This window comes from Lynx canadensis, chromosome D1, assembly GCF_007474595.2.
Source record: "Lynx canadensis isolate LIC74 chromosome D1, mLynCan4.pri.v2, whole genome shotgun sequence".
NCBI lineage: Eukaryota > Metazoa > Chordata > Mammalia > Carnivora > Felidae > Lynx > Lynx canadensis.
Genome location: NC_044312.2, coordinates 16,707,367 through 16,722,151, shown reverse-complemented (window position 1 = coordinate 16,722,151; position 14,785 = coordinate 16,707,367). Strand labels below are relative to the sequence as shown.

Here is a 14,785-nt window from a genome sequence, read left to right as displayed (position 1 = left end):
GTCGTCAGTCCCACCCCAGGAGCTGGAGCCTGGGTGTCTGGGGACATCTTGCCTCAGCCGTATGATTCTTTTCCCACGGGCGTGATTTTGCCCTGAGTAGTTCTGGACAAAACTCGGTGCTGTCCCGGAGAGTAAGCTGTCCGGCACCAAGGCACGGAGCTCTGTGCATCCACGCAGGTGGGCCCAGCTTGTGCCCCTTGGAGCCTGAAGCTTTCCAATGCTCCCAGGAGGCATCAGAGAGAGACGCCCCAAGTTTAACTGGCCTGACCCCCTTTCCCAGGGAAGCCCTGTGAACCTGAGCCAAAGGGCTGGTGTGCACTTGTTTACTGTGTAAGCAAGAGTAGAAGAATGTCTGATGTACAGTGGAACCTTGTACAGAATAAATAATAGCTTTGAGAAAGAAGTTGGTAAGTGACGGCATCTTGATTTGGGAAGGGTCTGCACCCAGGAAGAGCTGTGAGCCTGTTAGTCGCCACATGTTTTACTGCTACCACCAGACTGTAAATTCCAAGTTCTTGAAAAAGTTGCCCACTTTTCAGTCTAAACTTCCCAACTCTACAAAACTGAAATAGTGCACGTTTTGAATGCTCTCCTCACCCGTATTCACCGATCAACATTTTGCCAGGCTGGTTTACATATACTTTGTTCTTGGGGGCCAAACATGTAGTGGTGAGGTGCCCTCACCACCTCTAAATACTTCAGCATGCGTCTCCTGAGAGTAAGGACATTCTCCCACATAACCTCAACATCGTCTTCACACCGAAGAAAATTAGCATATCTACTAGACATTTCCACCGTCTGCCATTTAACTGCTGGCGTGGGCACTGTTGACACTTGGGCGTCTTGTACAGACCTAGAATGAGCCACAACTGGTGTCTCCAGCAGAGGCTGGGTATAACAGAGTTTGCTCTTGGAGCAGAGTGGCTGTACCTGGATGTGGAGGAATAAAAGATTTGGCCCTTGATGAACACGAGACTCTGACTTGCCCTATAATACCTAGAAACAGCCGCTTTTATGCTGAAGGTTTTGTTCTCCAAGGTGCTTTTTTTCAAGACTTAAAAACAGATTTAACCCTTTAGAGAGAATGCTTTTTTGGAGCACTCGGGGACTTGTCTCCTTTGGTTTTGTCTTTTAACTCTTAGTACAATTTAGATTTTTCCCTTTCTGCCACTGATTTTAGAACTCTGGAAGCTGAAGCCTCCGCCAGCTGAACTTGAGAGTATTTTATTGGGGTTTTTCCTAACTGCCTCCCTGCTCCAGACACTGAAAAATCAAGGCCTGTCTATCGCATCTTTGCTGAGACCGCAGTGCCTGCTGTCAAACGCCTCACGTGGGATGAGACCGTGCTGGGAGCATCTCTCCTGGGCATTTTCCAAGAGTGGGGAAAACATCGACTCAAACCTTGGGATTTCTCCCTGACAGGCCCTGGAAGTGGCCTGACCCAGGGTAAGGTTTTAAATGCAGATGATTTCCCCCAAACCACAAGTCAACAGGATGATCTTCAAGGTGGAAACAGGCTTCTAGCGAAGCGGATGGGTGAGCCCCAAATCACTGTAACCTGCTGTACCTCTCAACCAGTTTTTCACTGGATGTGGAAGCCACCGCGGCCTTTTTGTGGTCTCCCACAGGGGAGCAGACGGCTACAGGCAGCCCACTCCACCCTTGCACCCAGCTCTCCCTTCTGTACTTAACCTATGGCGCTTTCTCGTTCCCATGGCAACAGGTCCTAATGCTACCCAGATCCCAAACACAATCTGTCCCCCACGTTTCTTTATCCATCAGCTTTGCCTCCTAGCAACTGGAATTTCTTCCCCCACTCTTTGCTTATGTTCCAGCGGGCCTCTCCCTGGGGGAGGGAGGGAGTTCTCCTCTCCCCCCCCCCACCCCCGCAAGTGCTCTTGTGTGACCTTGAGCAAGAACCTCCCTCTTTCTGGGCCTTGTGCCTCATCTGCATTAAGGAGATTGGACCTTGAAGTTCTCGGCCCAAGTGTCCTCTTTCTAAGTCACTTCTTGTCTAAGTACATGCCTCCAAGTCCCAAGTTAGGGGGCCTTACATGCCTCTGGTTCCATGATTCCAGCTTATAGAGTTACTCTAGATTTTTTTTTTTTTTTTTTTAATGACCAGCGCTCAGAAAATACTTTTTTTCTGTAAAGCTTTAGCGTCAGGACCACAGAGGTCACCTTGTCCACCTTCTCACTTTTCCAGTGAGGACACGAGCACTAGAGAAGGCTTGTCCAAGTCCCTGGTTTGTCAGTGGCAGAGGCGGGACAGTTCCCTTTCCATCTGAGTACTCTGCCTTTGGGTGAATAATTGACACCTTTTTGCAGGACTTTATGCAGCAGATTTTCCAACCTCGTGTCTGTTAGGAACTGAGCTGAACGGCAGGATAGCAAGGGAGCTCCCAACTCTACACATCCACACACACCCGAGAGCAAAACCAGCACAATCTATCACCTACCTGGGCCCCATCAGGGACTGGGCCCGGCACCTCTGAGGGCCCCCATCCTTCATCGCTCTATAGGCAGAAACAAGCACCAGGGCGGGAGGCAGGAGGCAGCAGAAAGAGACTAGTATTTTCAGCACAAGCAAATTATTTAATCTCTCTGAGCCTCGCAGTTTCCTTCTTTGTAATCTGAACATAACAATACCTACTCAGAGTTGTGAGTGTCTGGAACATACTAGGTACTCAGCTGTGCATTTCACACACACACACACACACACACACACACACACACACACACACATTTCCAGGACTGTACCATCAACATTCCATTCACATTCTCTTAGTGGGTGATGCTCAGCCAGTGTTTGGTTCCCCAGCCTCCCAGGATGCCCGTGCCGCCTTTTCTCCTCCGAACAACATACGATAAAGGCTCGGAATGCCGAGTAAGTTTAGCGTTGCCCAAACCAAGCAGAATTCTTGACGTGGAGCCACAGTATGGACGACCCAAATCCAAGGGATGAGCATTTCTGATTTCCTGATACTCAGCATCGCCTGCCTCTCGGACATAGTGGAAGGTTGGCTGGGATTGCACTGCCATGGGATGAGGGTCAAGGCTAGGGGTGGCGGTGAACAAGGAGAGGAGGAGTAAAATTGGCAGATTTGGGTGGGCAAGGAGAAGTCGGGTCCTAATGCACACCTCTGGTGCCGGCCCTGAGCACAAGGAAAAATAAGGCATTCCAGATGAAAGTTGAGCCTGGACACAGCGTGTTCCAGGGACAACGAACGGGCTGGTCTGGCTGGAGTGGAAGTGTGAGCTAGAGAACCAGCAGGAGAGAATGCTAGAGAGCCGGAGTCCCAGAGTATTAACAGCCAACCTCGGTCTGGCCTCTCCCTTCCTGGTAAAAGAAGAACCACAGAGAGCCAAGGAGAGAGAACTGTGTGTGGGGTCAGCATGGGGGGCTACAGGAAGCTATGCTTTCAGGAATACAAGCAGAAGCCCAAGGGAGCTAGAAACTCCAAGTTTCCCTTGCCCAGAGGACGGCCGTGGGCAACAGCAAAGCCAGAGAGAAGCTTCCCACACAGCCTCTGGAAAACTGTACCCTGTGCTCACAGATGAAAAGACAAATAAGGTCTCAGTGTTACTATGGAAATACTTTTGACCTCTCAGACCCTCTAAAAGCAGTCCCCATCCGAGGGTCCAAGAAAGAAAGGCTTGCCCCCCTATACAAAAGCAGCCCAAGGCCCCCCAGGGGAGGAATGGAGAAGAACCTGGGGGTGAAGGGTCTCCCCTGAGTATGAGGACAGCTGCCTTAGGAAACACAGAACCTATCTCTGTTGTCCCTTTTCTCCGCTCTGGGTTTCTGGCTTTGTTCCCCTCTGTCACCAACATGCCTCAGCCCCAGTGGAGGGCGAAAGTGGCGTGCCACAGAGAACACTTTGGAGCCTTGGTGCCATCATTCGTGAAATGATTATGCTACCTCATAGCGCGACCTAAGGAGGGGAAACCAGTAAGACTTCCTGCCCAGGGCCTACTACATAATGTTCTGCAAACGGTAGCCAGAAATGTCATTACACTGCCCCCGCCCCCACCCTGTCCTGCCCTGCCCGACTCAGCCTGAGCATGGCTAACACAAAACCCGTTAACAAGCCCTTTGCTCTCTCCCGGAGGACAGCTGGGCCAGGCTGGGTTTTTCCAAGAGAATGTCGTCACAGAGGAAGAGGCATGAAGTGGTCCAGGTGGCAGAGTGTGGGTTTTCTATCCTGCAGCAGCAAATGGCACGGACCGCCAGACTCCACCGCCTAGCTGAGGGCCTGCCCCTGTCCAAGGACTTGGCTCCCCTTCTCCTCTGCCCTTTTTCTGCAGCCTAAAGGGCCCGGGAAAAGGCAGCCAGCCCCTGAAGCTCCCCTAGTCACATCGGCACAGACAGAAGAAGCCCATACATACGACGTTTTTCCTATACTGGCTTATCTCCTTGTCCTGGTCACACCGGTGCTTTAACAGGGACCTTCCAAAGACCCAGGCTTGGCTAAATGCCCCAGTCCCCGGATGGGAGGGCAGCAGGTTTTTCCAGGCCCCTTAGGGCTCATAGGCCTTAAAGCTGCCAAACCTTGACACCTAGCTTCTAAGGCTCCCTTATGCCTGCATTGTCCTCCTTCCCACCCACCCCAGCTCACTCGGTACTTTGGGTGAGGTTAGGAAAGTGGGGTGTCCAGTTCCCCTGGTCACACCCCCACCGAGCACCTGGTTTCCTCTGCAGGGTGTCCTCCACCACTGCCTGTGCCTTTAAGGACTGCTGCCCTGAGCCAAGCTCTTGACCTCAGCATCCTCAGCTGAGTTGGATTAAGGGACCCTTTCATGCCTTTGCGAATTCCTTGTGCCTGCGTCCTTCCCCCACACAGAGACCGAGTAGCCGGTAGCCTGAACCGGTCCGCCAAGGGCCGTCTGAAAGTCAGTCTAGTCTGGCAGCCCTTCCCCCAAGGGAGCAGAGGCTGCCCCTTGATAGGCAGTTTCGGATCAGAGAGTGGGCCCTTGGCGGTCTTGAGCTATCACAGGGACTCCAGGAAAGCCATGCAGAGCCTTGAGCCATGAAGGAATGCTCAGATATCATCCTCTGTGCGGAGGCGACAGAGCTGAGCAAGGTAAGGGTCCCATAGGACCCCTCTCCCAAGACCCAGACCGCTGCCTAGGGCTGGCCGTGCCCAGAGGACACGCCAGCCAGGCAGTGCCACCACTGGCCCCCAGCCCTCAAGACTTTCCCTTTCAGACTGAGTTCTGCAATCCTGCTTTTGAGCCTGAATCAGGGCCTCCCCCACCGGCCTTCCGGGAGGATGCCAGCTGCAGCGTCCCGGCTCCCTGGCATGGTAACCATCTCAGGGGGTGACCGGGGGAGAACAGGCCCAGGAGCTGAGAGCCCAAGGGGCCCTCAAAATCCCACCCCGCACGCCCACAGGTCGGCGGCCCCGAGGGCTGCAGCCAGATTGTCACTTCTCCTGGCTCTGTGTCCTCCTGCTGGCCAGCCTCCTGCTCCTGCTGCTCGGGCTTCTGGTGGCCATCATTCTAGCCCGTGAGTACCGGGCCCTGCTTGGGTTGAAAGTGCTCTTGAATGAGATTCCACGTGCCACTCTATTCATCACCCCTAGAGAACCAGCTCCTCTGAATCCCACTCCCCCATCTTCTTCCCTCCAGAGCTGCAGACTACACCCCTGCCTGGGGCCTCCTATCACCCACTGCCCACCCAAGGCTTCACCACCACCACCACCACCACCACCACCACCACCACCCCTACCACTCCCACCCCCTCTCCAGCAACAGGGAACCCTAAAGGACAGCTGAAGGAGGCAGGCATGAGCCCCTCACCCCAGTCCTGTGAGTACCCAGGGAAGATCTTCCTGGAGAAGAGCCCAAGATGGCAGGAGGAAGGGGGGCTAGGAAGAGGAACCTTGGAAATAAAAGGGTCTCTCTCCTTTTGAGCTCTGAACTCTAACCTTCATCTCTGCAGCCTGTGGGGGCCTCCTCCCTGGCCCAAGGGGCTTCTTCAGCAGCCCCAACTACCCAGACCCTTACCCACCCAACGCCCACTGCGTGTGGCATATCCAGGTGGCCGCAGGCCATGCAGTACAACTCAAGATTGAAGCGCTCAGCATGGAAAGCGTGGCCTCCTGTCTTTTCGATCGTTTGGAAATCTCCCCTGAGCCTGAGGGCCCCCTCCTCAGGTGGGTCCCCCTGCCCCCAGGAGATCTCACCGCTGCCCTGCGTTGCCGTCTAGAGGGCAGAACCAGGGAGCAGCGTTGGGAAAGACTGGGCTGGAAGGACACCGAGAGACCTGACCTCTGGACCCAGCTCTGCCCCGTGCCTGCTGTATGACCTTGGGAAGGTCACCCTCCCCTCTCTGTCAAATGGGGCCCCCACCTATCTTACCCATGAATAAATGCCACAAGGATGGAATATGCAGGTCAGGAAAGCCAGAGCTCCCCAGGAAATGAAAGGGCCCCTTTTGACCGCATCGCCACCGGTTCAGGGCTTGAAGAAAGAGGACCACAGGGCCCGGGCAGCCCCCAATCTGGCTGGCCCTGGGCTCTGAGCCTCCATGGCGCCCAACCTGGCTTCTTGCAGAGTGTGTGGGAAGGTGCCTCCCCCTACACTCAACACCAACGCCAGCCGCCTCCGGGTGGCCTTCGTCTCTGACAGCAGTGTGGAAGGATCTGGTTTCCATGCCTGGTACCAGGCTGTGACCCCCGGGAACGGTGAGTGTTTTCCCACCATGTCTCTGGCTACCTCTCAAGTGTCTCCACGCCCCTCCAGCACTGGCCAAAGGGGTGGAGACTCGGGGGGACGGGGGGGTTCTGAATCCAGATGACCCTCCCCAGGGAACTGTGCTCATGACGAGTTCCCCTGTGACCAGCTCGTCTGCCTGCTACCTGACTCAATGTGTGACGGTTTTGCCAACTGTGCTGACGGCAGCGATGAGGCCAACTGCAGCACCAAGCTCTTGGGTACGGGCCCCGCCAGGCACAGGGCATGTACTGTCTTCGGGCATCTGCTTCGGGTTCGGCCTGAGCTCCCCAGCTCTGGCCCAGCCCCAAGCTTGCCAGGGCATTCTTCTGGCCCAGACCTTGCTTCCTCATGGGCCTGGCCAAAAACTCTCCCCTGCGGTCCCTGCCAGCCCGACTGGGCGAAGGCACAGACAGACCCTGGCAGACTCACCAGCCCCTCCTCCTCTCCGCAGGGTGTGGGGGGAATCTGACTGGGCTCCAGGGCACTTTCTCTGCTCCCAGCTACCTGCAGAGGTACCCTCACCAACAGGTAAGCCAGCGGTCCACGGGGAGGGCGGTGTGGCACACGTGGGCACACCTGTGCCCCCAGTTTGTGTGACTGGGAACGGCATGGGAGACACTGCCTTCTTCTTGGGAAGATCAGAGCTCAAACAGGCAGAAAGGGAACCGTATTTAGCGTTTACTAGGTGGCCAGGTAAGTTTCCCCTGCTGGGTAAACTTATCTCTCAGAGCAGACAAGTTAAAGGGCCTTTGATAAGAGCTATCCTTAGGAGGATAGGAAAGGGCGGGGCTGCACCCGCCCGCACCCTACCCAGCCTGCAGCAGGGAGGGAACCCTCCTGGAGCTCAGCCTGGATGCCCAGACGGGGATGGGAGAAGGGACCCTCGAACTACTCCATCCGTGCCCTCCCCCAGCTTTGCACCTGGCATATCTCGGTGCCTGCGGGACGTGGCGTGGAATTGCAGCTGCACAACTTCAGCCTAGAAGCTCAGGACGAGTGCGAGCTGGACTACGTGGCGGTGTATGAGACCAGCACCTCAGGGGCCCTGGGCCTCCTGGGCAGGTAGCAGCAGAGCAGGAGCCCCGGATACATCCCATCCTTCCTTCTGCTCTAAGCCAGAGGTCTCTTCACTGTCGCCCTAGGAAAAGGCTTGTCCTTGCTCAGCCCAAAGCCTTTGCTCCACATTGCCCTTCTGCGGAAGGTCAGCGCCCTCCCTTCCTGCCTCTCCTGCCCCGAAGGGCCTGTTCCACTTCCCCTCACACCCTCCCTGGTTTTTCCCATCCCCAGCTGGCTCGAGTTCAAGCAGTTTGCTTAATTCCTCGTCTACTCCATATGTGTGTCTTCTTCTCGGGGTGTGTCTTCTTCTCGGGGGCCCTAAGCTCCATGAGTCAGCGGCCATGTGTCCCATCCCCTCTGGCATCGCCCCGAGTGCCAGTCAGAGTGACGCCTGTGGGAACACCCCGGGTCTCCGAGGGCCCCCTGCCCAGGTCTGCTCTCCGCCTTGGGCAGGTTCTGTGGAGCGGAGCCACCACCTCGCCTCATCTCCTCCAGCCACCAGCTGGTGGTGCTCTTTAGGACAGACCGTGGCATCAGCAGTGGGGGCTTCTCTGCCACCTACAGGGCCCTCAATGCCACAGAGAGTAGGTGCCCCGGGGTGAGTGGGCGTGGGCGGTACGGCTGCCTCTGGGAGAACGAGGAAGGGCTCTGGACCTTGGTCGGGGCACCGTGAAGGCAGTGTGGGGGCACAGGCACGTCCCAGGGCACTGCCACGCCCCCTCTGCCTCCAGTTCCCTGTGGGCCCGGAGAGTTCTCCTGCCGCGATGGAGGGTGTAAGAGTCTGCAGTGGATGTGTGACACGTGGAGAGACTGCACAGATAGCAGCAATGGCAACTGCAGCAGCCCCTTGCTTCCGCCCCCAGGTGAGAAGCCTGGCCCAGAGCACCGTGGGCAGGGCGCGGCAGGTCTGAGCCAGCTGGGTGCCTGTTCATAGCGACCCTACAGGTTGTCCTAACGGACACCCTTGTCCTCCCTGATGGAGAGTTCCCCATCCTGACTCAGGGGCCACTCCACAGAGTCCGGGAGGGACTCTCACCCAGTGGCGGCAATGGTACTTAATGTCACCCCCGAGGGAAGTGGGAATCAGGGAGTCAGTGGGTGGGGCTTCAAGAACCAGCCCAGCCTTGGGGCGCCTGGGTGGCTCAGTCGGCTGAGCGTCCGATTGTTGGTTTCCGCTCGGGTCATGATCTTGCGGTGCGTGGGTTCGAGCCCCATGCTGCTGGTGTGGGTCCTGCTTGTGGTTCCCTCTCTCTCTCCCTCACTCTCCCTCTCTCAAAATAAATGAACAAATTCAAAAAAGAAAAGAAAAGGGGGCGCCTGGGAGGCTCAGTCGGTTGAGCGTCCGACTTCTGCTCAGGTCACGATCTCACAGTTTGTGGGTTCGAGCCCCGCGTCGGGCTCTGTGCTGACGGCTCGGAGCCTGGAGCCTGCTTCGGATTCTGTGTCTCCCTCTCTCTCTGCCCCTCTGCCGCTCACACTCACTCTTTCTCTCAAAAATAAACATTTAAAAAAAAATTTTTTTAAGAAAAGAACCAGCCCCGCCTTGTCACACAAAGAGCTCCTCTCCACAGCCCACCTCAGAGATGAAGGTGAGGGCCACCTGGCTGGCTCAGTCAGTAGAGCATGTGACTCCTGGTCTCAGGGTCATGAGTTCAAGCCCCATGTTGGGTGTGGAGCCTATTAAAAAAAAAAAGGGAAGAAAAAAAAAAAAGCAGAAGAAGATGGAGGTGAGAGCAGGGAGTTCCTTCTGGATGCCGAGCAGTCCCTGCCAGTGTCAGTGCCCCATGCTCTGAGAGATTGAAAAGACACCTGCATGATGCCCAGGGCTGGCAAAGGATATTTGGGCAGGCTCTCTAGGATGACAGAACCCGCGATATGTGCAAAGCATCTCTCCACGTTGTTGCCTTTGATTCCCACAACAATGCCCATCTGGCCCAGAGAGAGCAATGTAGTGACTTGCCCCAGGTCATCGGCCAGTGTATCCCCACAGTGATTGTCCCCTCCCGCCCCTACAGAGCTGGCCTGTGAACCCGTCCAGGTGGAGATGTGCATCGGCCTGAGCTACAACGCCACAGCCTTCCCTAACATCTGGGTGGGCATGGCCACCCAGGAGGAAGTGATGGAGGTCCTCAGAAGTTACAAGGTGCTCCGGGCAGAGATCGGGAGGGACACCCCCCCTGCCCTCCCACCCCCGCCGGAAGTGGAGGGAGCTGTGAGAGTGTGGCTCCTGAGCGCTGATCTCCTCCTTCCACAGAGCCTGACAAGTCTACCCTGTTACCAGAACTTCCGGAGGCTCCTCTGTGGGCTGCTTGTGCCCCATTGCACCCCCACAGGCAGCGTCCTTCCCCCTTGCCGCTCTGTCTGCCAGGAGGCAGAGCTCCAGTGCCAGTCCGGCCTGGCTCTACTGGGCACCCCCTGGCCTTTCAACTGCAACAGGCTGCCTGAGGCGGCTGGCCTGGAGGCCTGTGCCCAGCCCTGACCCTGAAGCAGGCACCTGCCCTCTGCCTGCCCATCCACCTTTGCCTATCAGGGCGGGCAGGCAGGGGACTCTGCCCATCCTCTCTGGAGCCTCCCAGGGAGGGGAAGAGGAGTCCCCAGAGGGGCTGATGGAAGCTTCCCTGTCCCTTTACTTGCCCCAGCTCCACACCATGCCATTGACAGTGAGGACTGCTTCCCACCCAAGCCTCTGACCCCCATTTCCTGTCTTCTGCCCTCCCCTCGCCACCTCCTGTTTCAGGTTCTCCATCACCTGCCTTTTGACTTTTTTCATTTATTCAACAAAAATGTATTGAGTGCCTAGGAATTGTGGCAGGCCCTGCTCTGAGTCCTGGGGGTCCAGTTGTCCGTCTGCCTCTAGAACTCTCCACCCTGGGTTCTCAGCTTCTATTTCTCCTGGACTAGTCTGGTCCTTGGTCTCCATCACCGCACCACCTCTCTCCTTGGGCTCCTTGGAGCAGTGGGTGTCCTGAGTGTCTGTCTCACACAGCTCTGCCTCTCTGTGCCCAGCTAAGACTCTCTCCCCCTCCTTTCTCTCCCAAACCTTGGCCAGCGGCCGGGCGACACCACGAGTTATTTCCCTGCTATTTCCCGGCTCGGAGTTCTTGGCCCCTGAACAACTGGTTTCCTCTTGGAGTCTGGGAGGAGCAGAGCGGAGCCGGCAGGGAGCGAACCGGGACCAGGGGGGGCGAAGAGGGCAGGGGACGCCTGGCAGGGGAGAAGCGCAGGGGCGGGACAGGGGTCAGCTGGAGGGTCCGGAGAAGCGAGCGAGCGCCCCGAAGGAGGCCCCGGGAGCCGGGAGGGGGTGAGTCTGGCGGAGAGCAGGAGGGAGGAGTGGGGACGGGAGGGGGCTGGGGGAAAGACCGGGCGGGGGGCGCGGAACGCGGGACGGGGGCGGCCAGCCTCTCCTGCCCTCCTCCACCCCGCCCCCCCCCCCAGCGCTCTCGTCTCCTCGGCTCCGGGGGCGACCCTCCTTCCTCTCCCCCGCGGCCGCTCAGCCTCGGGCCCATGGCAGTGGGGTGGGGACGCGCTCGGCCGCGCCGAGTGGGATTCTGGGTCCGGATTCTGGGTCCCGACTCCCGTCCCGCCTGACCCACAGACTGCGAGAGGACCCCGGCGGCCGGAGTCCCCGTGCCAGCACCATGAGGCCGCTCGTCGCCGTGCTGCTCCTGGGCCTGGCGGCCGGCTCGCCCCCGCTGGACGACAACAAGATCCCCAGCCTGTGTCCGGGGCACCCCGGCCTCCCCGGCACGCCGGGCCACCACGGCAGCCAGGGCCTGCCCGGCCGCGACGGCCGCGACGGGCGAGACGGCGCGCCCGGGGCTCCGGGAGAGAAAGGCGAGGGCGGGAGGCCAGGTAAGAAGGCCGCCGGGTCGCCGTCCGCGGGGCCGTCCGCGCTCGCCGGGCGGAGGGCCGGGCCTCGGGGTCCCGCCAGGGGGCGCCGCCGGGCTCCGGGAGCGGGGCGCCGAGAGGGTGACTCAGCCCGCCGCAGGCCACGGCTCCGGGGACCCTCTGCGGCCGGCCGCTCGGGTCCGCCCCGGCCCTTCGGGCAGCGGAGCCCGGGGCCCGGGCGGCGGGGCGGCCCTCGCCGGGCAAGCGGCGGCAGGGGGCCCCAGAGAGGGTGGGGAGGGTGCTCAGCGTCGCCCTCCGTGCACCCCGCTGCGGGCGGCCGCCGCCGCCGCCACTCTCGCCCTAACCGCTGCCCGCACCCCGCAGGACTGCCGGGGCCCCGGGGGGAGCCCGGGCCGCGAGGAGAGGCGGGACCCGCGGGGGCGACCGGGCCTGCGGGCGAGTGCTCAGTACCTCCGCGCTCCGCCTTCAGCGCCAAGCGCTCGGAGAGCCGGGTGCCTCCGCCGTCGGACGCGCCCCTACCCTTCGACCGCGTGCTGGTGAACGAGCAGGGACATTACGACGCCACCACCGGCAAGTTCACCTGCCAGGTGCCCGGGGTCTACTACTTCGCGGTCCACGCCACCGTCTACCGGGCTAGCCTGCAGTTCGATCTGGTCAAGAACGGCGAGTCCATCGCCTCTTTCTTCCAGTTTTTTGGAGGGTGGCCCAAGCCAGCCTCGCTGTCCGGGGGCGCCATGGTGAGGCTGGAGCCAGAGGACCAGGTGTGGGTGCAGGTGGGCGTGGGTGATTACATTGGCATCTATGCCAGCATCAAGACAGACAGCACCTTCTCGGGGTTTCTGGTGTATTCTGACTGGCACAACTCCCCTGTCTTCGCTTGATGCTCACTGGAAAGCGAGCTCACGCTCTCTCACTCCTAGGGAAGGAGGGTGTGACTCTGACAGTCACATATCCGGGAGGGCTGGACCCCCTTGGGATGTTGTGAATGATTCCGTCCTGCTGCTGGCAGAGAATGGGGACAGAGGCTGTCTGAGATCAGGGCTGGCAATATGGGCAGTGGCTGGATTTCTGCCCAAAACCAAGGGGCACTCTGTGTTGGCAGGTGTGGGTCCCCCAGTTGCTCTGGCCCGGGACCCCAGAGGTGGGGTGCCCTCTTCCTGGTGCTCTGCTTCTCTGGGTCCTCTCTTGTCCTTCCTATTCCTGGGCCCTTTTCTCGGAGACCATTCAATAAATCTCCCCCCAAAAAATCCTCCTACTGGCTCAGCCTTTCTTCTTTAAGTGGTGGGGATGCCCTGATTCTGAGGATGGGGGAGGGGAGAGGGAGCGATGCGGAAGGAAGGGCTCTTGGGCTGGATGAGCCGTGGGGCAAGAGATACAGGACGCAGGCCTAGCTGACCGGGAGGCCGCTCCATAGAGCTGCCCCTAAGTCGCGTGGGACGTGAATAGGAGTGCCTGGCTGAGGAGGGTGGCCTTCTGACATGGAGCTCTGACCACCTTTTCCTAACTCAAAGATGTCATATGAACGGGGCGGGAGCTACCTTCACCGCACACACGCACACACCCCTGCCCTGATCAACAAAAAAGGAGCCCGGGGTTTGCATTTGTGACTGCTCTGGCTGCTTGCCTGGTCTCTAGATGACTGGAAAGCTATTTCTCTGTCCCCCATCCCAGGGAAGTGGTGCGTTCCTGGGTGGCTAGAGATAAGTAATTTCTGAGATGACCACAAGAGGGCGTCCCAGCTCCAGAATGCAGCAATGATCCTGAGGAGCTTGAGCTCATGCCTACTTCGGGTGGTTAGGGGGGAGGATGGGGTATTGACGTCTGCCAATGTAATTCTGGATGGGGGTGCAGGAAAAAGGGGTCCTTTGCTCCCAGCTCAGGAAGTTTATCTTCTCTCAGAAAATGTTTATCCTCACATTAAACAGAGACTGAAAGGAGCCAAGCCTCCCCGCGCTCAACTCCCCTAGGGTTGGGCGAAGGAGGGGGGGGTGGCGAGGAGCTCTCCCCAGGCCTCCCAACTCCAAAATGGACGTGAAGAACTCCCCCACCATGCTGGGCATAGCCTGGGTGGGCCGCGCCACTAAGTCTGAGGCTAGCCACAAAGCCCCTTCAAGGTTCCCCTCCTCAGACCTCCAGAAGCCAGCCCCAGCCCCAGCCCCACCCCCAACCCAATGACTAACAAACCAGGGCTTGCCAGACCCACAATCAATTCAGCCTCTCAACCCCCAAAGAATGTGGTGGGGCCTCTTCTCAGTTTCTTCCCGACCTACCCTTTCTCCCTCTTCACCCCACCCCCACCCTACCACCCAACGGCTTCTAGAAAGCTGCCCCTGGCATTATGCTCCTAGATTTAACATACAATTATGGGGGAGTGCCCTGCCCCCCTCTTGCTGGTCATGTGAGGGCAGATATGACCATGGGGACTGGGCTCAGGTCCTAGGCTTCAGCTCCCAGCTCTCCACCAGGAGGCCTCACAGCCACACCCCAGCCCACCACAGCCCCACACCATGCCAAGAGACACAAAGTCAAGGGCCAGCTCCTCCAGGGACCAGAGGGTAGACTGGACTCCAGACAGCAAGGACCCCAAATCCCTCCTGGGGCGAGTGGCACCAGAGAAGCTGGGAAGCCGTTCGCAACTGCTCCGTACTGGGACTTCATTCTGGCAAAAGTAGAAAAGAAGGGGAGGGCTTTTCCAAAGCCAGGTGTGTGAGAAGGCACAAATCGGGGGTGGATTCAGCCACCCTTGGCACGGGCTCTCCCCGAGGCACAGTACTCACATCCTATCTTATCTCTTCCCCCACCAGGTCCCCCCAGACCACAGTGACTCCAGCAGGACCAAAGGACCCTGCTGCAGCATCAGTCAACCTGACCAACTGCTCGCCCCTGTAAGGATGCACACAGAGGCTGTCAGAGCGGTCAACAGAACTTTATTCACTAGAAACTGGGCCACACAGACCCAGCAGGGAGCTGCATGCCCCTAGGCTGGCCCCTTCTGTATTTGGACCCTAGTCAAATGTGCACGGTCTGCCCTCCCCAGTGCCAGGGAGAGACAAACAGAAGGGGAATGCCAACGTTCTCTGTGATGTGGGGAGTGAAAAGGGTAGGAGTAGAAATCTGGTTATCCCTCCTGAGGCTCCCAGTGGAGCTCCCAGTGTATGTG

The 14,785-nt window shown here is 58.5% G+C and overlaps 2 protein-coding genes across 2 annotated transcripts; both read left to right on the top strand.

Moving 5' to 3' along the window:
- The first annotated feature begins 4,980 nt into the window (after nt 1-4,980).
- On the top strand, nt 4,981-10,255 carry LOC115525933 (membrane frizzled-related protein). The gene is made up of 13 exons (XM_030333362.1): nt 4,981-5,084; nt 5,210-5,306; nt 5,396-5,509; nt 5,632-5,811; nt 5,945-6,158; nt 6,559-6,689; nt 6,813-6,938; nt 7,172-7,248; nt 7,634-7,782; nt 8,230-8,360; nt 8,508-8,639; nt 9,792-9,919; nt 10,031-10,255. The coding sequence occupies exons 1-13, from the start codon at nt 5,031-5,033 to the stop codon at nt 10,253-10,255; spliced, it is 1,758 nt and encodes a 585-aa protein (XP_030189222.1). The 5' UTR covers nt 4,981-5,030.
- Nucleotides 10,256-10,880: 625 nt separating this feature from the next.
- Nucleotides 10,881-12,877, top strand: C1QTNF5 (C1q and TNF related 5). Its single transcript, XM_030332222.1, has 3 exons — nt 10,881-11,077; nt 11,372-11,628; nt 11,989-12,877. Exons 2-3 carry the CDS (start codon nt 11,415-11,417, stop codon nt 12,504-12,506), a joined length of 732 nt encoding a protein of 243 aa, XP_030188082.1. The 5' UTR covers nt 10,881-11,077; nt 11,372-11,414; the 3' UTR covers nt 12,507-12,877.
- Nucleotides 12,878-14,785: the final 1,908 nt, after the last annotated feature.